Consider the following 25,659-nt stretch of genomic DNA (forward strand, 5'->3'; position numbering starts at 1 on the left):
ATCGATTTGTCTTTTGGAAAAATTCGTTGAACCGGTCTCGAGGAAAAAGGAATTTTGTAACCCGTTGTCCACGTTAAAATGCGTTTGTCGACGGTATGCTGTTTCCATTCCTCTGTGAAAAAACGCAACCTTCCGGCTATAATACTCACAGGCAATACTAGCGCTTGCGAACTGGGAGGTGATTCAATTTGCGTCTCGGCGAATCTCGGCGACGGGGACTTCTCTGTCTCGGAAAATTGCCACGATTCTTCACAAACGGCGTCGTCTTTTTCCCGCCTGAACCCGTCGATCGCTGGCGATAATCTCTTGAGAAGCGACGAGGCGGGAATTTCAAGTTTTTTGGCCCTTTTACCGAAGAATCCGCTCGCGATGTACCCAGTTCCCTACTGGTATTCTCGAGTACTTTTGCCGCCTTCACTTTTTCATCCAACTGCCTCCCGAACAAAAAATCATCAGCCGTGGACGAGCTCAAAACTTCTTTGAAAGATGAGCCTATGTTGGCCAGAACGAGACTCCTTCTCACCGCTGACTCGTCGTGCAACAGATCCGCCAATAACCTGCCTGTGTCGCTCAGACGTCCAAGAAGAGAAAGTCTCTCTTGCGAGTCATTCAAAACTCCTAGAAACATTTTCCCGACGGCAGCGATGCACGCCGCAAGCTTAACTTGCTTCGCTGCGATACGCTCATCCCTTTTGACAACAGTTTCCGGCAGAACGGCCTTCACCTCCGGATTTATTACAGGTGGGTCGATACATCCTGCATTTTTTGGAGGCGGATATTTTTTAATTATATTGTCCCTGTCCTCTGCAGGCAAACCTCTTTTGAGGATTTCCTCCCAACGAACCGCCATTTCCGGTGGAATTTCTTCGTCCAATACTCGCTCTTCCAAGATTCTCTTACCCAAAACTTCCAAAATTTGAGGATCAAGAGTTGCTTCCTTTACTGATTCTGACGCTGCAGAATCACCGTTTGAATTAACGGCAGGTAAAACCTGCCTCGGCCCAACGATATCGTCGGCCGGAACTCGGGTCGGTTCTTGAGACGCAAATTGCGTCACTTGTACGGGCTCAGACTCTGTTACCTCTACGTCCAAACCAATATTTACCGAATCGTCTCCCTCAACGTTTTCCGATGACGAATATCTCGAACCTCGTCGAACATCTCTCCCGCGTTTCTTTGATCGTTCCTCCGATGAGCTCGATGCGTGGCGACGTCCTGATGAAACGTAGAATAAATGTATCCGACTACCGAGAAAATTAACCTTCGAGTACGTCAAACGTACGCGTTAAATAGGTTACACCTGATTTAACGTTATTTCGCAATTATTGCCCGAGTAATAACTCTGCCTCGTATAGGTTAGAGCCTATACGAGGGGCTCGTGTTGAATTTTTCTCAATAAAACAAGCGACGGCGTTGTTGAATACCACCTATATAAGAAACCCAAATGAAAAAATCAACCTCAAAAACAAGATGCTTACTTTTGCGCTTTTTCTTGAACTTTTTTTCAATCAATTCTTCGAGTTTCCTAATTCTCTTCTCGAGAACATTTTCTCCGTCTGCAGATCGACTTCTTGAGCTTCTACCACTCATTCTTGAATTCTATTAAAAAAAAAATTCTCCAAGTTACACGTGTGGATCTTCCGGCACACGGAAGAAGAATGAGTTTTCAGGGCCGAGCGCCCTACCATGGCAACGAAAAGCCCATAAATAGGCTTTAAATACGTGTGGAGATTCGGGCAGGGGAGGGGGGACTACAATGATATCTATCGGAAGAGGCGCGAAATACAATTGCACATCGGAAAGCGATTCAGAACGAAATGTCAGTGAATCTTGTTAATTTCTATCGATTCATACAAAAGTGTAACGGTGAACACCAATTTTAATATTTATGAACGTTCGGAAACGACATCACTCGATTGTAGGGTATGATCTCGAATCGCACGACAGAAAGCTGTTCAGTTCGAAATGTCAGTAAATCTTGTTAATTTTTATCGATTTACACAAAAGTTTATCGGTGATCACCAATTTTCACGTTTATGAACGTTCGGAAACGACATCACTCGATTGTAATGTATGAACTCGATTTGCACATCGGAAAGCGATTCAGAACGAAATGTCAGTGAATCTTGTTAATTTGTGTCGATTCACACAACAGTGTATCGGTGATCACCAATTTTCATGTTTATGAACGTTCGGAAACGGCATCACTCGATTGTAATTTATGATCTCGAATCGAAATGTCATTGAATATTGTTAATTTGTCATGAATTGAACAAAAATTTTATTGGTGATTACCAATCTTCATGTTTATGAACGTTCGGAAACGTTTTCATCGCTCGATTGTCAGTTCAGATCTCAAATGGCCCTTCGGATTACGATACTAAATGTCTGTAAAATTAGTGATATGTGACGTTTATCGGTGAACGTTTCCAATCTTTCATAAACACGAAAATAGGTAATCAGCGATAATCTTTTGTGTTAATCGTTACAAATTAACAATTTTTTCCGACATTTCTATCAGAATCGCAATCCGAAATGCGATTCGAGACCGGAACTGACATTCGAACGATGTCGATTCTGAACGTTCACAAATATGAAAATTGGTGATCACAAATAAACTTTTGTGAGAATCGTTACAAATTATCAAGATTCACTGACAATTCGAACAGAATCGGTTTCCGACGTGCGATTCGAGATCAAAACTTACAATCGAGTGATGTCATTTCCGAACGTTCATAAACGTGAAAATTGGAGATCACCGATACAATTTTGTGTGAATCGATACAATTTAACACATTCGAACACAACAGCTTTTCGACGTGCGATCCGAGATCATAACTTACAATCGAGTGATGTCGTTTCCGAACGTGCATAATCATGAAAATTGGTGATCACGGATTCACTTTTGTGTGAATCGATAGAAATTAACAAGATTCACCGACATTTCGTTCTGAATCGCTTTCCGATGTGCGAATCGAGATCATCACTTACAATCGAGTGATGTCGTTTCCGAACCATCATAAACGTGAAAATTGGAGATCACCGATACACTTTTGTGTAAATCGATAAAAATTAACAAGATTCACTGACTTTTCGTTCTGAATCGCTTTCCGATGTGCGAATCGAGATGATCACTTACAATCGAGTGATGTCGTTTCCGAACCATCATAAACGTGAAAATTGGTGATCACAGATACACTTTTGTGTGAATCGATAAAAATTAACAAGATTCACTGACATTTCGAACTGAACAGCTTTCCGACGTGCGATTCGAGATCATACCTTACAATCGAGTGATGTCGTTTCCTAACGTTCATAAACATGAAAATTGGTGATCACCGATACACTTTTGTGTGAATCGACACAAATTGACAAGATTCACTGACATTTCGTTCTGAATCGCTTTCCGATGTGCGAATCGAAATCATACATTACAATCGAGTGATGTCGTTTCCGAACGTTCATAAACGTGAAAATTGCAGATCACCGATATACTTTTGTGTGAATCGACAAAAATTAACCAGATTCACTGACATTTCGTTCTGGATCGCTTTCCGATGTGCGAATCGCGACCACACCTTTCAATCGAGTGATGTCGTTTCCGAACGTTCATAAACATGAACATTGGTGATCACCGATACACTTTTGTGTGAATCGATAAAAATTAACAAGATTCACTGACATTTCGAACTGAACAGCTTTCCGACGTGCGATTCGAGATCATACCTTACAATCGAGTGATGTCGTTTCCGAACGTTCATAAGCATGAACATTGGTGATGACCGATACACTTTTGGTGAAACGACACAAATTGACAAGATTCACTGACATTTCGTTCTGAATCGCTTTCCGATGTGCGAATCGAAATCATACATTACAATCGAGTGATGTCGTTTCCGAACGTTCATAAACGTGAAAATTGCAGATCACCGATGTACTTTTGTGTGAATCGACACAAATTAACCAGATTCACTGACATTTCGTTCAGGATCGCTTTCCGATGTGCGAATCGCGATCACACCTTTCAATCGAGTGATGTCGTTTCCGAACGTTCATAAACATGAACATTGGTGATCACCGATACACTTTTGTGTGAATCGATAAAAATTAACAAGATTCACTGACATTTCGTTCTGAATCGCTTTCCGATGTGCAAATCGAGTTCATACATTACAATCGAGTGATGTCGTTTCCTAACGTTCATAAACATGAAAATTGGTGATCACCGATACTCTTTTGTGTGAATCGACACAAATTGACAAGATTCACTGACATTTCGTTCTGAATCGCTTTCCGATGTGCGAATCGAGATCATACATTACAATCGAGTGATGTCGTTTCCGAACGTTCATAAACGTGAAAATTGCAGATCACCGATATACTTTTGTGTGAATCGACACAAATTAACCAGATTCACAGACATTTCGTTCTGAATCGCTTTCCGATGTGCGAATCGCGATCACCACTTACAATCGAGTGATGTCGTTTCCGAACCATCATAAACATGAAAATTGGTGATCACCGATACACTTTTTTGTGAATCGACACAAATTAACAAGATTCACTGACATTCCGTTCTGAATCGCTTTCCGATGTGCAAATCGAGATCAAATATTACAATCGAGTGATGTCGATTCCGAACCATCATAAACGTGAAAATTGGTGATCACAGATACACTTTTGTGTGAATCGATAAAAATTAACAAGATTCACTGACATTTCGAACTGAACAGCTTTCCGACGTGCGATTCGAGATCATACCTTACAATCGAGTGATGTCGTTTCCTAACGTTCATAAACATGAAAATTGGTGATCACCGATACACTTTTGTGTGAATCGACACAAATTGACAAGATTCACTGACATTTCGTTCTGAATCGCTTTCCGATGTGCGAATCGAAATCATACATTACAATCGAGTGATGTCGTTTCCGAACGTTCATAAACGTGAAAATTGCAGATCACCGATATACTTTTGTGTGAATCGACACAAATTAACCAGATTCACTGACATTTCGTTCTGGATCGCTTTCCGATGTGCGAATCGCGACCACACCTTTCAATCGAGTGATGTCGTTTCCGAACGTTCATAAACATGAACATTGGTGATCACCGATACACTTTTGTGTGAATCGATAAAAATTAACAAGATTCACTGACATTTCGAACTGAACAGCTTTCCGACGTGCGATTCGAGATCATACCTTACAATCGAGTGATGCCGTTTCCGAACGTTCATAAACATGAAAATTGGTGATCACCGATACACTTTTGTGTGAATCGACACAAATTAACAAGATTCACTGACATTTCGTTCTGAATCGCTTTCCGATGTGCAAATCGAGTTCATACATTACAATCGAGTGATGTCGTTTCCTAACGTTCATAAACATGAAAATTGGTGATCACCGATACACTTTTTAGAGAATCGCAACAAATCAAGAAGATTCACTGACATTTCGAACAGAACAGCTTTCCGACGTGCGATCCGAGATCATAACTTACAATCGAGTTATGTCATTTCCGAACGTTCATAAACATGAAAATTGGTGATCACCGATACACTTTTGTGTGAATCGACACAAATTAACAAGATTCACTGACATTTCGTTCTGAATCGCTTTCCGATGTGCAAATCGAGTTCATACATTACAATCGAGTGATGTCGTTTCCTAACGTTCATAAACATGAAAATTGGTGATCACCGATACACTTTTGTGTGAATCGACACAAATTGACAAGATTCACTGACATTTCGTTCTGAATCGCTTTCCGATGTGCGAATCGAGATCATACATTACAATCGAGTGATGTCGATTCCGAACCATCATAAACGTGAAAATTGGTGATCACAGATACACTTTTGTGTGAATCGATAAAAATTAACAAGATTCACTGACATTTCGAACTGAACAGCTTTCCGACGTGCGATTCGAGATCATACCTTACAATCGAGTGATGTCGTTTCCTAACGTTCATAAACATGAAAATTGGTGATCACCGATACACTTTTGTGTGAATCGACACAAATTGACAAGATTCACTGACATTTCGTTCTGAATCGCTTTCCGATGTGCAAATCGAGATCATACCTTACAATCGAGTGATGTCGTTTCCGAACGTTCATAAACGTGAAAATTGGTGATCACCGATACACTTTTGTGAGAATCGCAACAAATCAAGAAGATTCACTGACATTTCGAACAGAACAGCTTTCCGACGTGCGATCCGAGATCATAACTTACAATCGAGTTATGTCATTTCCGAACGTTCATAAACGTGAAAATTAGTGATTACCGATACACTTTTGTGTGAATAGATACAATTTAACACATTCACTAACATTTCGAACAGAACAGCTTTTCGACGTGCGATCCGAGTTCATAACTTACAATCGAGTGATGTCGTTTCCGAACGTTCATAAACATGAAAATTGGTGATCACCGATACACTTTTGTGTGAATCGACACAAATTAACAAGATTCACTGACATTTCGTTCTGAATCGCTTTCCGATGTGCAAATCGAGATCAAACATTACAATCGAGTGATGTCGTTTCCGAACGTTCATAAACGTGAAAATTGGTGATCACCGATACACTTTTTAGAGAATCGCAACAAATCAAGAAGATTCACTTTTCGAACAGAACAGCTTTCCGACGTGCGATCCGAGATCATAACTTACAATCGAGTTATGTCATTTCCGAACGTTCATAAACGTGAAAATTGGTGATCACCGATACACTTTTGTGTGAATCGATACAATTTAACACATTCACTGACATTTCAAACAGAACAGCTTTTCGACGTGCGATCCGAGATCATAACTTACAATCGAGTGATGTCATTTCCGAACGTTCATAAACGTGAAAATTGGTGATCACCGATACACTTTTGTGTGAATCGCTAAAAATTAACAAGATTCACTGACATTTCGAACTGAACAGCTTTCCGACGTGCGATTCGAGATCATACCTTACAATCGAGTGATGACGTTTCCTACCGTTCATAAACATGAAAATTGATGATCACCGATACACTTTTGTGTGAATCGACACAAATTAACAAGATTCGCTCACATTTCGTTCTGAATCGCTTTCCGATGTGCGAATCGCGATCACACCTTACAATCGAGTGATGTCGTTTCCGAACGTTCATAAACATGACCATTGGTGATCACCGATACACTTTTGTGTGAATCGATAAAAATTAACAAGATTCACTGACATTTCGAACTGAACTGCTTTCCGACGTGCGATTCGAGATCATACCTTACAATCGAGTGATGTCGTTTTCGAACGTTCATAAGCATGAAAATTGGTGATCACCGATACACTTTTGTGTGAATCGACACAAATTAAACAGATTCACTGACATTTCGAACTGAACAGCTTTCCGACGTGCGATTCGAGATCATACCTTACAATCGAGTGATGTCGTTTCCGAACGTTCATAAACATGAAAATTGGTGATAACTGATACACTTTTGTGTGAATCGATACAATTTAACAACATTCACTAACATTTCGACCAGCATCGTTTTCCGACGTGCGATTCGAGATCATTACACGTCTGAAAGCGATTCAGAACGAAATGTCAGTGAATGTTGTTAAATTGTATAGATTCACACAAAAGTGTATCAGTGATCACCAATTTTCATGTTTATGAACGTTCGGAAACGACATCACTCGATTGTGTATGTTATGATCTCAAATCGCACGTCGGAAAGCTGTTCTGTTCGAATCTGTTAAATTGTATCGATTCACACAAAATTGTATCGGTGATCACCAATTTTCACGTTTATGAACGTTCGGAAATGACATAACTCGATTGTAACTTATGATCTCGGATCGCACGTCGGAAAGCTGTTCTGTTCGAAATGTGAGTGAATCTTCTTGATTTGTTGCGATTCTCACAAAAGTGTATCGGTGATCACCAAGTTTCACGTTTATGAACGTTCGGAAATGACATCACTCGATTGTAATGTATGATCTCGATTCGCACATCGGAAAGCGATTCAGAACGAAAAGTCAGTGAATCTTGTTAATTTTTATCGATTTACACAAAAGTGTATCGGTGATCATCAATTTTAACGTTTTTGATGGTTCGGAAACGACATCACTCGATTGTATGGAGTGATCGCGATTCGCACATCGGAAAGCGATTCAGAACGAAATGTCAGTGAATCTGGTTAATTTGTGTCGATTCACACAAATGTATATCGGTGATCTCCAATTTTCATGATTATGCACGTTCGGAAACGACATCACTCGATTGTAATTTATGATCTCGGATCGCACGTCGGAAAGCTGTTCTGTTCGAAATGTCAGTGAATCTTCTTGATTTGTTGCGATTCTCACAAAAGTGTATCGGTGATCACCAAGTTTCACGTTTATGAACGTTCGGAAATGACATCACTCGATTGTAAGGTATGATCTCGATTCGCACATCGGAAAGCGATTCAGAATGAAATGTCAGTGAATCTGGTTAATTTGTGTCGATTCACACAAAAGTGTATCGTTGATCTCCAATTTTCACGTTTATGAACGTTCGGAAACGACATCACTCGATTGTAAGTTATGATCTCGAATCGCACTTCGGAAAGCTGCTCTTTTCGAAATTTCAGTGAATGTCGTTAAATTGTATCGATTCACACAAAAGTGTATCGGTGATCTCCAATTTTTACGTTTATGATGGTTCGTAAACGACATCACTCGATTGTAAGTTATGATCTCGGATCGCACGCGTCGGAAAGCTGCTCTTTTCGAAATGTTAGAGAATGTTGTTAAATTGTATCGATTCACACAAAAGTGCATCGGTGATCTCCAATTTTCACGTTTATGAACGTTCGGAAACGACATCACTCGATTGTAAGTTATGATCTCGAATCGCACGTCGGAAAGCTGCTCTTTTCGAAATGTCAGTGACTGTTGTTAAATTGTATCGATTCACACAAAAGTGTATCGGTGATCTCCAATTTTGACGTTTATGATGGTTCGGAAACGACATCACTGGATTGTAAGTTATGATCTCGATCCCCACATCGGAAAGCGATTCAGAACGAAATGTCTGTGAATCTTGTTAATTTCTATCGATTCACACAAAAGTGAATCGGTGATCACCAATTTTCATGTTTATGCACGTTCGGAAACGACATGACTCGATTGTAAATTATGATCTCGATCGCACGTCAGAAAGTGATTCTGTTCGAAATGTCATAGAATCTTGTTAATGTGTGATGACTTGAACAAAAAGTTTATCGTGATCACCGTTTTCCATGTATACGAACTTTCGGAAACGACATCACTCGATTGTAAGTTTTGATCTCGAATCGCACGTCGGAAACCGATTCTGTTCGAATTGTCAGTGAATCTTGATAATTTGTAACGATTCTCACAAAAGTTTATTTGTGATCACCAATTTTCATATTTGTGAACGTTCAGAAACGACATCGTTCGAATGTCAGTTCCGGTCTGGAATCGCATTTCGGATTGCGATTCTGATAGAAATATCGGAAAAAATTGTTAATTTGTAACGATTAACACAAAAGATTATCGCTGATTACCTATTTTCGTGTTTATGAAAGATTGGAAACGTTCACCGATAAACGTCACATATCACTAATTTTACAGACGTTTAGTATCGCAATCCGAAGGGCCATTTGAGATCTGAACTGACAATCGAGCGATGAAAACGTTTCCGAACGTTCATAAACATGAAGATTGGTGATCACCAATAAAATTTTTGTTCAATTCATGACAAATTAATAATATTCAATGACATTTCGATTCGAGATCATAAATTACAATCGAGTGATGTCGTTTCCGAACGTTCATAAACATGAAAATTGGAGATCACCGATATACTTTTATGTGAATCGACACAAATTAACCAGATTCACAGACATTTCGTTCTGAATCGCTTTCCGATGTGCGAATCGCGATCACACCTTACAATCGAGTGATGTCGTTTCCGAACCATCATAAACGTGAAAATTGGTGATCACAAATAAACTATTGTGTAAATCGATAAAAATTAACTAGATTTACTGACATTTGGAACTGAACAGCTTTCTGTCGTGCGATTCGAGATCATGCCTTACAATCGAGTGACGTCGTTTCCGAACGTTCATATACATGAAAATTGGTGTTCACCGATACACTTTTGTATGAATCGATAGAAATTAACAAGATTCACTGACATTTCGTTCTGAATCGCTTTCCGATGTGCAAATCGAGATCATACCTTACAATCGAGTGATGTCGTTTCCGAACGTTCATAAACGTGAAAATTGGTGATCACCGATACACTTTTGTGAGAATCGCAACAAATCAAGAAGATTCACTGACATTTCGAACAGAACAGCTTTCCGACGTGCGATCCGAGATCATAACTTACAATCGAGTTATGTCATTTCCGAACGTTCATAAACGTGAAAATTGGTGATCACCGATACACTTTTGTGTGAATCGCTAAAATTTAACAACATTCACTGACATTTCGAACAGATCAGCTTTCCCACCTGCGATTCGAGATCATACCTTACAATCGAGTGATGTCGTTTCCGAACGTTCATAAACATGAAAATTAGTTATCACCGATACACTTTTGTGTGAATCGACAAAAATTAACAAGATTCACTGACATTTCGTTCTGAATCGCTTTCCGATGTGCAAATCGAGATCAAACATTACAATCGAGTGATGTCGTTTCCGAACGTTCATAAACGTGAAAATTGGAGATCACCGATATACTTTTGTGTGAATCGATACAAATTAACCAGATTCACAGACATTTCGTTCTGAATCGCTTGCCGATGTGCGAATCGCGATCACACGTTACAATCGAGTGATGTCGTTTCCGAACCATCATAAACGTGAAAATTGGTGATCACCGATAAACTTTTGTGTAAATCGATAAAAATTAACAAGATTTACTGACATTTCGAACTGAACAGCTTTCTGTCGTGCGATTCGAGATCATACCTTACAATCGAGTGATGTCGTTTCCGAACGTTCACAAATATGAAAATTGGTGTTCACCGTTACACTTTTGTATGAATCGATAGAAATTAACAAGATTCACTGACATTTCGTTCTGAATCGCTTTCCGATGTGCAAATCGAGATCATACCATACAATCCAGTGATGTCGTTTCCGAACGTTCATAAACATGAACATTGGTGATCACCGATACACTTTTGTGTGAATCGATAAAAATTAACAAGATTCACTGACATTTCGAACTGAACAGCTTTCCGATGTGCAAATCGAGATCATACCTTACAATCGAGTGATCTCGTTTCCGAACGTTCATAAACATGAACATTGGTGATCACCGATACACTTTTGTGTGAATCGACACAAATTAACAAGATTCACTGACATTCCGTTCTGAATCGCTTTCCGATGTGCAAATCGAGATCAAATATTACAATCGAGTGATGTCGATTCCGAACCATCATAAACGTGAAAATTGGTGATCACCGATACACTTTTGTGTGAATCGACACAAATTAACCAGATTCACAGACATTTCGTTCTGAATCGCTTTCCGATGTGCGAATCGCGATCACACCTTACAATCGAGTGATGTCGTTTCCGAACCATCATAAACGTGAAAATTGGTGATCACAAATAAACTATTGTGTAAATCGATAAAAATTAACTAGATTTACTGACATTTGGAAGTGAACAGCTTTCTGTCGTGCGATTCGAGATCATGCTTTACAATCGAGTGACGTCGTTTCCGAACGTTCATATACATGAAAATTGGTGTTCACCGATACACTTTTGTATGAATCGATAGAAATTAACAAGATTCACTGACATTTCGTTCTGAATCGCTTTCCGATGTGCAAATCGAGATCATACCTTACAATCGAGTGATGTCGTTTCCGAACGTTCATAAACGTGAAAATTGGTGATCACCGATACACTTTTGTGAGAATCGCAACAAATCAAGAAGATTCACTGACATTTCGAACAGAACAGCTTTCCGACGTGCGATCCGAGATCATAACTTACAATAGAGTTATGTCATTTCCGAACGTTCATAAACGTGAAAATTGGTGATCACCGATACACTTTTGTGTGAATCGCTAAAATTTAACAACATTCACTGACATTTCGAACAGATCAGCTTTCCCACCTGCGATTCGAGATCATACCTTACAATCGAGTGATGTCGTTTCCGAACGTTCATAAACATGAAAATTAGTTATCACCGATACACTTTTGTGTGAATCGACAAAAATTAACAAGATTCACTGACATTTCGTTCTGAATCGCTTTCCGATGTGCAAATCGAGATCAAACATTACAATCGAGTGATGTCGTTTCCGAACGTTCATAAACGTGAAAATTGGAGATCACCGATATACTTTTGTGTGAATCGATACAAATTAACCAGATTCACAGACATTTCGTTCTGAATCGCTTGCCGATGTGCGAATCGCGATCACACGTTACAATCGAGTGATGTCGTTTCCGAACCATCATAAACGTGAAAATTGGTGATCACCGATAAACTTTTGTGTAAATCGATAAAAATTAACAAGATTTACTGACATTTCGAACTGAACAGCTTTCTGTCGTGCGATTCGAGATCATACCTTACAATCGAGTGATGTCGTTTCCGAACGTTCACAAATATGAAAATTGGTGTTCACCGTTACACTTTTGTGTGAATCGACACAAATTGACAAGATTCACTGACATTTCTTTCTGAATCGCTTTCCGATGTGCGAATCGAGATCATACCTTACAATCGAGTGATGTCATTTCCGAACGTTCATAAACGTGAAACTTGGTGATCACCGATACACTTTTGTGAGAATCGCAACAAATCAAGAAGATTCACTGACATTTCGAACAGAACAGCTTTCCGACGTGCGATCCGAGATCATACCTTACAATCGAGTGATATCGTTTCCGAACGTTCATAAACGTGAAAATTGGAGATCACCGATACAATTTTGTGTGAATCGATAGAATTTAACACATTCACTGACATTTCGAACAGAACAGCTTTTCGACGTGCGATCCGAGATCATAACTTACAATCGAGTCATGTCGTTTCCGACCGTGCATAAACATGAAAATTGGTGATCACCGATTCACTTTTGTGTGAATCGATAGAAATTAAAAAGATTCACAGACATTTCGTTCTGAATCGCTTTCCGATGTGCGGATCGAGATCATAACTTACAATCGAGTGATGTCGTTTACGAACCATCATAAACGTAAAAATTGGAGATCACCGATACACTTTTGTGTGAATCGATACAATTTAACGACATTCACTGACATTTCGAAAAGAGCAGCTTTCCGAAGTGCGATTCGAGATCATAACTTACAATCGAGTTATGTCATTTCCGAACGTTCATAAACGTGAAAATTGGTGATCACCGATACACTTTTGTGTGAATCGACACAAATTGACAAGATTCACTGACATTTCGTTCTGAATCGCTTTCCGATGTGCGAATCGAGATCATACATTACAATCGAGTGATGTCGTTTCCGAACGTTCATAAACGTGAAAATTGCAGATCACCGATACACTTTTGTGTGAATCGATACAATTTAACAACATTCACTGACATTTCGTTCTGAATCGCTTTCCGACGTGTAATGATCTCGAATCGCACGTCGGAAAACGATGCTGGTCGAAATGTCAGTGAATGTTGTTAAATTGTATCGATTCACACAAAAGTGTATCAGTGATCACCAATTTTCATGTTTATGAACGTTCGGAAACGACATCACTCGATTGTAAGGTGTGATCGCGATTCGCACATCGGAAAGCGATTCAGAACGAAATGTCAGCGAATCTTGTTAATTTGTGTCGATTCACACAAAAGTGTATCGGTGATCACCAATTTTCACGTTTATGATGGTTCGGAAACGACATCACTCGATTGTAATGTTTGATCTCGATTTGCACATCGGAAAGCGATTCAGAACGAAATGTCAGTGAATCTTGTTAATTTGTGTCGATTCACACAAAAGTGTATCGGTGATCACCAATTTTCATGTTTATGATGGTTCGGAAACGACATCACTCGATTGTAAGGTGTGATCGCGATTCGCACATCGGAAAGCGATTCAGAACGAAACGACAGTGAATCTTGTTAATTTGTGTCGATTCACACAAAAGTGTATCGGTGATCACCTATTTTCATGTTTATGATGGTTCGGAAACGACATCACTCGATTGTAAGGTGTGATCGCGATTCGCACATCGGAAAGCGATTCAGAACGAAATGTCTGTGAATCTGGTTAATTTGTGTCGATTCACACAAAAGTATATCGGTGATCTCCAATTTTCACGTTTATGAACGTTCGGAAACGACATCGCTCGATTGTAATGTATGAACTCGATTTGCACATCGGAAAGCGATTCAGAACGAAATGTCAGTGAATCTTGTTAATTTGTGTCGATTCACACAAAAGTGTATCGGTGATCACCAATTTTCATGTTTGTGAACGTTCGGAAACGGCATCACTCGATTGTAATTTAAGATCTCGAATCGAAATGTCATTGAATATTGTTAATTTGTCATGAATTGAACAAAAATTTTATTGGTGATTACCAATCTTCATGTTTATGAACGTTCGGAAACGTTTTCATCGCTCGATTGTCAGTTCAGATCTCAAATGGCCCTTCGGATTACGATACTAAATGTCTGTAAAATTAGTGATATGTGACGTTTATCGGTGAACGTTTCCAATCTTTCATAAACACGAAAATAGGTAATCAGCGATAATCTTTTGTGTTAATCGTTACAAATTAAAAATTTTTTCCGACATTTCTATCAGAATCGCAATCCGAAATGCGATTCGAGACCGGAACTGACATTTGAACGATGTCGTTTCTGAACGTTCACAAATATGAAAATTGGTGATCACAAATAAACTTTTGTGAGAATCGTTACAAATTATCAAGATTCACTGACAATTCGAACAGAATCGGTTTCCGATGTGCGAATCGCGATCACACCTTACAATCGAGTGATGTCGTTTCCGAACCATCAAAAACGTGAAAATTTGATGATCACCGATACACTTTTGTGTGAATCGACACAAATTAACAAGATTCACTGACATTTCGTTCTGAATCGCTTTCCGATGTGCAAATCGAGATCAAACATTACAATCGAGTGATGTCGTTTCCGAACGTTCATAAACGTGAAAATTGGTGATCACCGATACACTTTTTAGAGAATCGCAACAAATCAAGAAGATTCACTGACATTTCGAACAGAACAGCTTTCCGACGTGCGATCCGAGATCATAACTTACAATCGAGTGATGTCATTTCCGAACGTTCATAAACGTGAAAATTGGTGATCACCGATACACTTTTGTGTGAATCGCTAAAAATTAACAAGATTCACTGACATTTCGAACTGAACAGCTTTCCGACGTGCGATTCGAGATCATACCTTACAATCGAGTGATGACGTTTCGTACCGTTCATAAACATGAAAATTGGTGATCACCGATACACTTTTGTGTGAATCGACACAAATTAACAAGATTCGCTGACATTTCGTTCTGAATCGCTTTCCGATGTGCGAATCGCGATCACACCTTACAATCGAGTGATGTCGTTTCCGAACGTTCATAAACATGACCATTGGTGATCACCGATACACTTTTGTGTGAATCGATAAAAATTAACAAGATTCACTGACATTTCGAACTGAACAGCTTTCCGACGTGCGATTCGAGATCATACCTTACAATCGAGTGAAGTCGTTTCCTAACGTTCATAAACATGAAAATTGGTGATCACCGATACACTTTTGTGTGAATCGACACAAGTTGACAAGATTCACTGACATTTCGTTCTGAATCGCTTTCCGATGTGCGAATCGAGATCATACATTACAATCGAGTGATGTCGTTTCCGAACGTTCATAAACGTGAAAATTGCAGATCACCGATATACTTTTGTGTGAATCGACACAAATTAACCAGATTCACAGACATTTCGTTCTGAATCGCTTTCCGATGTGCGAATCGCGATCACCACTTACAATCGAGTGATGTCGTTTCCGAACCATCATAAACATGAAAATTGGTGATCACCGATACACTTTTTTGTGAATCGACACAAATTAACAAGATTCACTGACATTCCGTTCTGAATCGCTTTCCGATGTGCAAATCGAGATCAAATATTACAATCGAGTGATGTCGATTCCGAACCATCATAAACGTGAAAATTGGTGATCACAGATACACTTTTGTGTGTATCGATAAAAATTAACAAGATTCACTGACATTTCGAACTGAACAGCTTTCCGACGTGCGATCCGAGATCATAACTTACAATCGAGTGATGTCATTTCCGAACGTTCACAAACGTGAAAATTGGTGATCACCGATACACTTTTGTCTGAATCGCTAAAAATTAACAAGATTCACTGACATTTCGATCTGAACAGCTTTCCGACGTGCGATTCGAGATCATACCTTACAATCGAGTGATGTCGTTTTCGAACGTTCATAAGCATGAAAATTGGTGATCACCGATACACTTTTGTGTGAATCGATACAATTTAACACATTCACTGATATTTCGAACAGAACAGCTTTTCGACGTGCGATCCGAGATCATAACTTACAATCGAGTGATGTCGTTTCCTACCGTTCATAAACATGAAAATTGGTGATCACCGATACACTTTTGTGTGAATCGACACAAATTAACAAGATTCGCTGACATTTCGTTCTGAATCGCTTTCCGATGTGCGAATCGCGATCACACCTTACAATCGAGTGATGTCGTTTCCGAACGTTCATAAACATGACCATTGGTGATCACCGATACACTTTTGTGTGAATCGATAAAAATTAACAAGATTCACTGACATTTCGAACTGAACAGCTTTCCGACGTGCGATTCGAGATCATACCTTACAATCGAGTGATGTCGTTTTCGAACGATCATAAGCATGAAAATTGGTGATCACCGATACACTTTTGTGTGAATCGACACAAATTAAACAGATTCACTGACATTTCGAACTGAACAGCTTTCCGACGTGCGATTCGAGATCATACCTTACAATCGAGTGATGCCGTTTCCGAACGTTCATAAACATGAAAATTGGTGATCACCGATACACTTTTGTGTGAATCGACACAAATTAACAAGATTCACTGACATTTCGTTCTGAATCGCTTTCCGATGTGCAAATCGAGTTCATACATTACAATCGAGTGATGTCGTTTCCTAACGTTCATAAACATGAAAATTGGTGATCACCGATACACTTTTGTGTGAATCGACACAAGTTGACAAGATTCACTGACATTTCGTTCTGAATCGCTTTCCGATGTGCGAATCGAGATCATACATTACAATCGAGTGATGTCGTTTCCGAACGTTCATAAACGTGAAAATTGCAGATCACCGATATACTTTTGTGTGAATCGACACAAATTAACCAGATTCACAGACATTTCGTTCTGAATCGCTTTCCGATGTGCGAATCGCGATCACCACTTACAATCGAGTGATGTCGTTTCCGAACCATCATAAACATGAAAATTGGTGATCACCGATACACTTTTTTGTGAATCGACACAAATTAACAAGATTCACTGACATTCCGTTCTGAATCGCTTTCCGATGTGCAAATCGAGATCAAATATTACAATCGAGTGATGTCGATTCCGAACCATCATAAACGTGAAAATTGGTGATCACAGATACACTTTTGTGTGAATCGATAAAAATTAACAAGATTCACTGACATTTCGAACTGAACAGCTTTCCGACGTGCGATCCGAGATCATAACTTACAATCGAGTGATGTCATTTCCGAACGTTCACAAACGTGAAAATTGGTGATCACCGATACACTTTTGTGTGAATCGCTAAAAATTAACAAGATTCACTGACATTTCGAACTGAACAGCTTTCCGACGTGCGATTCGAGATCATACCTTACAATCGAGTGATGTCGTTTCCTAACGTTCATAAACATGAAAATTGGTGATCACCGATACACTTTTGTGTGAATCGACACAAATTGACAAGATTCACTGACATTTCGTTCTGAATCGCTTTCCGATGTGCAAATCGAGATCATACCTTACAATCGAGTAATGTCGTTTCCGAACGTTCATAAACGTGAAAATTGGTGATCACCGATACACTTTTGTGAGAATCGCAACAAATCAAGAAGATTCACTGACATTTCGAACAGAACAGCTTTCCGACGTGCGATCCGAGATCATAACTTACAATCGAGTTATGTCATTTCCGAACGTTCATAAACGTGAAAATTAGTGATTACCGATACACTTTTGTGTGAATCGATACAATTTAACACATTCACTGACATTTCGAACAGAACAGCTTTTCGACGTGCGATCCGAGATCATAACTTACAATCGAGTGATGTCGTTTCCGAACGTTCATAAACATGAAAATTGGTGATCACCGATACACTTTTGTGTGAATCGACACAAATTAACTCGATTCACTGACATTTCGTTCTGAATCGCTTTCCGATGTGCAAATCGAGATCAAACATTACAATCGAGTGATGTTGTTTCCGAACGTTCATAAACGTGAAAATTGGTGATCACCGATACACTTTTTAGAGAATCGCAACAAATCAAGAAGATTCACTGACATTTCGAACAGAACAGCTTTCCGACGTGCGATCCGAGATCATAACTTACTATCGAGTTATGTCATTTCCGAACGTTCACAAACGTGAAAATTGGTGATCACCGATACACTTTTGTGTGAATCGATACAATTTATCACATTCACTGACATTTCGAACAGAACAGCTTTTCGACGTGCGATCCGAGATCATAACTTACAATCGAGTGATGTCATTTCCGAACGTTCACAAACGTGAAAATTGGTGATCACCGATACACTTTTGTCTGAATCGCTAAAAATTAAAAAGATTCACTGACATTTCGATCTGAACAGCTTTCCGACGTGCGATTCGAGATCATACCTTACAATCGAGTGATGTCGTTTCCTACCGTTCATAAACATGAAAATTGGTGATCACCGATACACTTTTGTGTGAATCGACACAAATTAACAAGATTCGCTGACATTTCGTTCTGAATCGCTTTCCGATGTGCAAATCGAGATCAAACATTACAATCGAGTGATGTCGTTTCCGAACGTTCATAAACGTGAAAATTGGAGATCACCGATATACTTTTGTGTGAATCGAAAGAAATTAACCAGATTCACAGACATTTCGTTCTGAATCGCTTTCCGATGTGCGAATCGCGATCACACCTTACAATCGAGTGATGTCGTTTCCGAACGTTCATAAACATGACCATTGGTGATCACCGATACACTTTTGTGTGAATCGATAAAAATTAACAAGATTCACTGACATTTCGAACTGAACAGCTTTCCGACGTGCGATTCGAGATCATACCTTACAATCGAGTGATGTCGTTTTCGAACGTTCATAAGCATGAAAATTGGTGATCACCGATACACTTTTGTGTGAATCGATACAATTTAACACATTCACTGATATTTCGAACAGAACAGCTTTTCGACGTGCGATCCGAGATCATAACTTACAATCGAGTGATGTCGTTTCCTACCGTTCATAAACATGAAAATTGGTGATCACCGATACACTTTTGTGTGAATCGACACAAATTAACAAGATTCGCTGACATTTCGTTCTGAATCGCTTTCCGATGTGCAAATTGAGATCAAACATTACAATCGAGTGATGTCGTTTCCGAACGTTCATAAACGTGAAAATTGGTGATCACCGATACACTTTTGTGTGAATCGACACAAATTAAACAGATTCACTGACATTTCGAACTGAACAGCTTTCCGACGTGCGATTCGAGATCATACCTTACAATCGAGTGATGTCGTTTCCGAACGTTCATAAACATGAAAATTGGTGATCACTGATACACTTTTGTGTGAATCGATACAATTTAACAACATTCACTGACATTTCGACCAGCATCGTTTTCCGACGTGCGATTCGAGATCATTACACGTCGGAAAGCGATTCAGAACGAAATGTCAGTGAATGTTGTTAAATTGTATCGATTCACACAAAAGTGTATCAGTGATCACCAATTTTCATGTTTATGAACGTTCGGAAACGACATCACTCGATTGTGTATGTTATGATCTCAAATCGCACGTCGGAAAGCTGTTCTGTTCGAATCTGTTAAATTGTATCGATTCACACAAAATTGTATCGGTGATCACCAATTTTCACGTTTATGAACGTTCGGAAATGACATAACTCGATTGTAACTTATGATCTCGGATCGCACGTCGGAAAGCTGTTCTGTTCGAAATGTGAGTGAATCTTCTTGATTTGTTGCGATTCTCACAAAAGTGTATCGGTGATCACCAAGTTTCACGTTTATGAACGTTCGGAAATGACATCACTCGGTTGTAATGTATGATCTCGATTCGCACATCGGAAAGCGATTCAGAACGAAAAGTCAGTGAATCTTGTTAATTTGTGTCGATTCACAAAAAAGTGTATCGGTGATCACCAATTTTCATGTTTATGATGGTTCGGAAACGACATCACTCGATTGTAAGGTGTGATCGCGATTCGCATATCGGAAAGCGATTCAGAACGAAATGTCTGTGAATCTGGTTAATTTGTGGCGATTCACACAAAAGTATATCGGTGATCTGCAATTTTCACGTTTATGAACGTTCGGAAACGACATCACTCGATTGTAATGTATGATCTCGATTCGCACATCGGAAAGCGATTCAGAACGAAATGTCAGTGAATCTTGTCAATTTGTGTCGATTCACACAAAAGTGTATCGGTGATCACCAATTTTCATGTTTATGAACGTTAGGAAACGACATCACTCGATTGTAAGGTATGATCTCGAAACGCACGTCGGAAAGCTGTTCATGTTACGTCGTGTGGTTTAATGCCCGGATTTTTAGAGAGAGAGACAAATTATCTAACGAAATACTGACAATACGATTCACGGCTACGGACGGTAAGAGAGAAACTTTTTAGAGCAGGCCGCTTGGTACGACAGGGATTTGCCCTGGTCGCGGTTGGTTAGTTTACCGACTGCTGGAAATGTGGAACTCTACTTGACCGATTGGATTGATACAGACTGGATTACCGTCAGCAGTATGCTCGATGGTCGGCAACCGGAAGAATTTATTTGCCCAGGAAAATGATACACGGGGTACGACGCGTAGACTTATTTTAGATCTCGTATTTGAGAAGGTGAGATTTTCCCCCTCAGGACCGAAACCTATGCTCGTGAAATATTTACCGGATGACCTTTTCAGAATAAAAATAAAATAAAACTCACTTACCGTTTAGTTATTCTTCGACGGATGAGTTAATCGATTGTTATTACTTCGATGTCGATTGGTGTTGATGGTCGGGAAACGGTCGATGCCCCCGAGATGTTTCCACAATCGGGATGGTATTCTTCTCGTTGAGTGAAGATCGATGAACCGACCAACCGTCCCAATGAGTATGGCGAATTAGCGTCGATAATGAAGATGCTCTTCCGAACGATAACGTCGGAAACGACGCGAATTTTACTCGGACCCGATTTTAACACCAAATTATAAATAATATCGTTCGGATATTCGACACCAGAGTTTTCAGATAGCTGTGAGTGTTGAGTGGCTTTGCACAACGTTTTCACCCACGATTTATTATTACCACGGTTAAGAGCGGGTCTATTACAGGCACGTGCGATAGCCCGGCGGATTTGAAATTTAACGCCTCCTCGACGTCTAGGCATAATAAGAGAATTTCATAATTAAATTTATATTTCGATAATTAATTCAAGTTTGTTTAAAGGATAGAAAAAAGGAAGAAATCTCGTTGACGTGCCAAATTCTCCAGCACAGAACAATGAGAAAGAGAGAGAGAGATAGAAATCTCGTTGGCGTGCCAAATTCTCCAGCACAGAACAATGAGAGAGAGAGAGAGAGAGATAGAAATATGTATCGGCGTGCCAAATTCTCCAGCACAGAACGATACAAATAAAAGAATTAAAATACGATCTAACGTGCCTGAGTCTAGCACAAAAAGAATCGTATGGAAAAACTTGAATTAATTATTCAACTGCGAGATTGAATGAAAGAAGTATGCCAGATTATAAAAGAAATGAATCCGCAGGTTTATCGCTGAATTAAGGCACGAAAATGAAATTAAATAATGCCACGTTTAAAAGAATTTACGGTGTTAGATAAAAGAGAGAATGAAATTAATAAATTCGTTCAGTAATGAACACGAGGTTTTGTAAAACATGAAGTTGAGACTCTAGTTAATCTTGATGAAAATAACTCGTGAAAATTTATAATTCGAGAAAAATAATTAGACTCGATTTTATCGAATTGAGAAATATTAATTCTCGAGGAAAAGAATGGAAAAATCACTCGAAGAAAATTGATGATAATAATTCGCGAGTTTCGGTGAAAAATACTCGAACGAAAGAAATGATTTCGAATTATCGCGAGTTTCGGTGGAAATTACTCAACGGAAATAAATTGTTAATTAATCGCGAGATTCGGTGGAAATTACTCGACGGAAATAAATTGTTAATTAATCGCGAGATTCGGTGGAAATTACTCAACGAGGGTTTAAGGATGATTTGAATAATTATTTTAAACACTTTTCACCCTTTTTACACTTATGTATTGTTACAAACTTTTAAGTTGCGATGTTACAAAATTAAAATAAACTTGTACGATTAACTTGTACGAAAAAGAACTTTAAAAACTTATTAAAAACTTTTCGATTTTCAGCTGCTCTGCGGGAGTATCCGTGCTCGCTCTCGGCCGGAGTTCGACTGGCTAGCTGTGGAGAGATTCGAGAACTTTAAAAACTTATTAAAAACTATTCGATTTTCAGCTGCTCCGCGGGAGTATCCGTGCTCGCTCTCGGCCGGAGTTCGACTGGCTAGCTGTGGAGAGATTCGAGAACTAATGAGTGCGGCGCGCCTGCGCTCTTAAATAGCAGCGTCCCGTTGGAGTATCGGTGAGGCCGGGCGTCTCGGTGTTGGTTGGCGCACACAAATAAAGTGAGTATCCGTGACTCTTATATACTGTTTCTATATACTTTATAAATTCGTTTAACTCGTAATTATTGATTATTTAAAACCAGTTTAATTAATCATTAATTTTACATTTATTTTCAGCTTAATTTTAAGGTAAGTACATTTCGTTATATTTTATTTATCAATAATTAATTAACTTCAGTTAAATAATTATTGATTTTACATTCTTATTTACTATTCATTGTAAGATTATTATCTCATTATTGTTTCTAGGTTTTCTCTGGATACAACGGGTGTGTAAGTATATTTAATATTTTCTTATAACAATTAATTGGTTGTTTATTAATTAATTACGAATCGATGCTTATTTTATTGATTGATTGCCATTTTCTATTTTCAGGTTCTTCTGGATCCAACGGCGAGTAAATTTCAGGTTGGTAAGTACAATTATTGTTTATTTAATTAATTATTTTGTTGTTTTATAAATATTATTTTGTTCGCAGGATCTCTACGGGTGTTTACAATGATTTGGACGGTGCGCAGCGAAGTTTTATCGGTAAGTGTGCTTTTCTACATATTTTCTTTTATTGTTTAACATTTGACGATTAATTTTTCTGTGCGTTTTTCAGGAAATTTTGTACAGCGTTTTGACGAGGACTGTCACATCTGGCACGTGCGTGACTTCGCCTAAGAGACTCTTGAGAAGTTTTTTTCTAGAGTCCTTTCCTTTCGCTGGGAAAAACCCTCGAAAAAATTGGAAAGAAAGGGTCATAAAAAAAAGGACTCGAGTGAAGGGTCAGGGTTGACGAGTGTCGACGTATGAATTTTGGTAAGTTTGGAAAGAAGAATTATTTAGTTTTGTTTGTGCGTGAATTCGCGTAATTAATTCTTTTGATAGGCTGTACTGTCGCGCTACGCCGGATGAAGATATCGGGTTTCACCTCGCGGATTTTCTGATGACAATAATCAATACGAGATTTATCCTCTGCGAGTGGGTGAGTTATTATTATTTTATTTGTGTAAAAATATACTTTCAGACCGGAAATGCATTTGCAGTTTTTGTAAATAAGTGTTCCAGAGATTCGCCTATGTGAATTTATTTCGTAGCCTAAGCATTATATAAGAAGCGTTTTAGCGAGTCTATGTACATACATGTCCTCACATATCTATATATACTTTAACTTATGTATAAACCTTATATACACATATACCTCGATAGAAATAGCGAAATAAGCGGTTCTGTTCCCCATACACATATATTTGTATTCCTTGATTGAAAATAACGATAATTTATTTGTAGCGGAATTTGTTTATTTATTAACAATTATTGTTTATATGCTTAAAAATGTGTCGATCGCTTTTGAACTGTGTCCTATATCGCTTTGCTATGAAATCCCATTGATTTCCTGAGTTTTTGATGTATTTTGGGTGATCCGCGGTTTTCCGCGGTTTTTCGCGGTTAACCCGCGAATTGATATATCGGTGAAATATTTGTGTAAAGTGGTCGAGTTTGTAATCATTTTAAAGGGCATTGAGTTCCCTATCGCTTGAGAGTAACAGAGATAATTTATCCACATAATTGTTAATTAATGAAATTAAATATTGTTAAATTTTTATGTTTCGGAAAAATTGTAAACAGCACCCAAGTTACTTATTATGGTCTTTGTTATTGAAACTAATCGTTTGGAACTTGATTTTCGATGTTTTTGGACGATTCGCGGTAATTCGCGGTTTTTCGCGGTTTTTCCGCGAATTGATAACTCACAGAAGAATTATTGCAAAATGGTCGTGCGAGTATTCATTTGAAAGGGATTTTGATCTAGAACACGCTCGTAGCGTTAAAATTTAGATAACTGTAAAATTGTTAGTTAATGAAATTTGAAATTGTTAACTTTTGATATTTGGTAAAAATGATTAAAAGGTACCCGTGTGAGGTATCAAAATAAAGCCCTTTTCGTAAGAAACACGTTCCAATTGTTAAAAATGCTCTAAGTCGATTATTGTTAGTTAATGAAAATTGAAATTTCGAGAGCGCTGAGTGATGACTCATCGGGCGCTCGGGCTCCGTGAGGCAGGTCAGTTGCGCGCGGGGCTCGCTAGTCTACATACTATAGCGTTTACTGAACTATAGCGCTCATTAAAAGTTATTTTCGCCTTTCTATGTTGGTCACTATTATTTCGAATAATAAATTTTATTTTTTTAAGCGGCAATTTTAAATATATTTTCTTTATGTTACAGATACATACCAGCCAACACGATGGTGGAGACCCTAGGACGTAACATTCAGTTCGAAATGTCAGTGAATCTTGTTAATTTTTATCGATTCACACAAAAGTGTATCGGTGATCACCAATTTTCACGTTTATGATGGTTCGGAAACGACATCACTCGATTGTAATGTTTGATCTCGATTTGCACATCGGAAAGCGATTCAGAACGAAATGTCAGTGAATCTTGTTAATTTGTGTCGATTCACACAAAAGTGTATCGGTGATCACCAATTTTCATGTTTATGATGGTTCGGAAACGACATCACTCGATTGTAAGGTGTGATCGCGATTCGCACATCGGAAAGCGATTCAGAACGAAACGACAGTGAATCTTGTT

General features: G+C 38.7%; 1 protein-coding gene across 1 annotated transcript; it reads right to left on the bottom strand.

The window, feature by feature from the left end:
* Window positions 1-280: 280 nt before the first annotated feature.
* Window positions 281-1,590, bottom strand: LOC122412691 (uncharacterized; the record flags this gene model as incomplete). The annotated part of the gene is made up of 2 exons (XM_043422429.1): window positions 1,479-1,590; window positions 281-1,215 (listed from the first exon to the last, which is right to left on the bottom strand). Coding segments are annotated over exons 1-2 (1,047 nt in total), but the record flags the coding sequence as incomplete, so codon positions are not given.
* Between the last annotated feature and the right edge of the window lie 24,069 nt (window positions 1,591-25,659).

The sequence above is a fragment of the Venturia canescens genome, chromosome 6 (genome assembly GCF_019457755.1).
Source record: "Venturia canescens isolate UGA chromosome 6, ASM1945775v1, whole genome shotgun sequence".
Lineage (NCBI taxonomy): Eukaryota > Metazoa > Arthropoda > Insecta > Hymenoptera > Ichneumonidae > Venturia > Venturia canescens.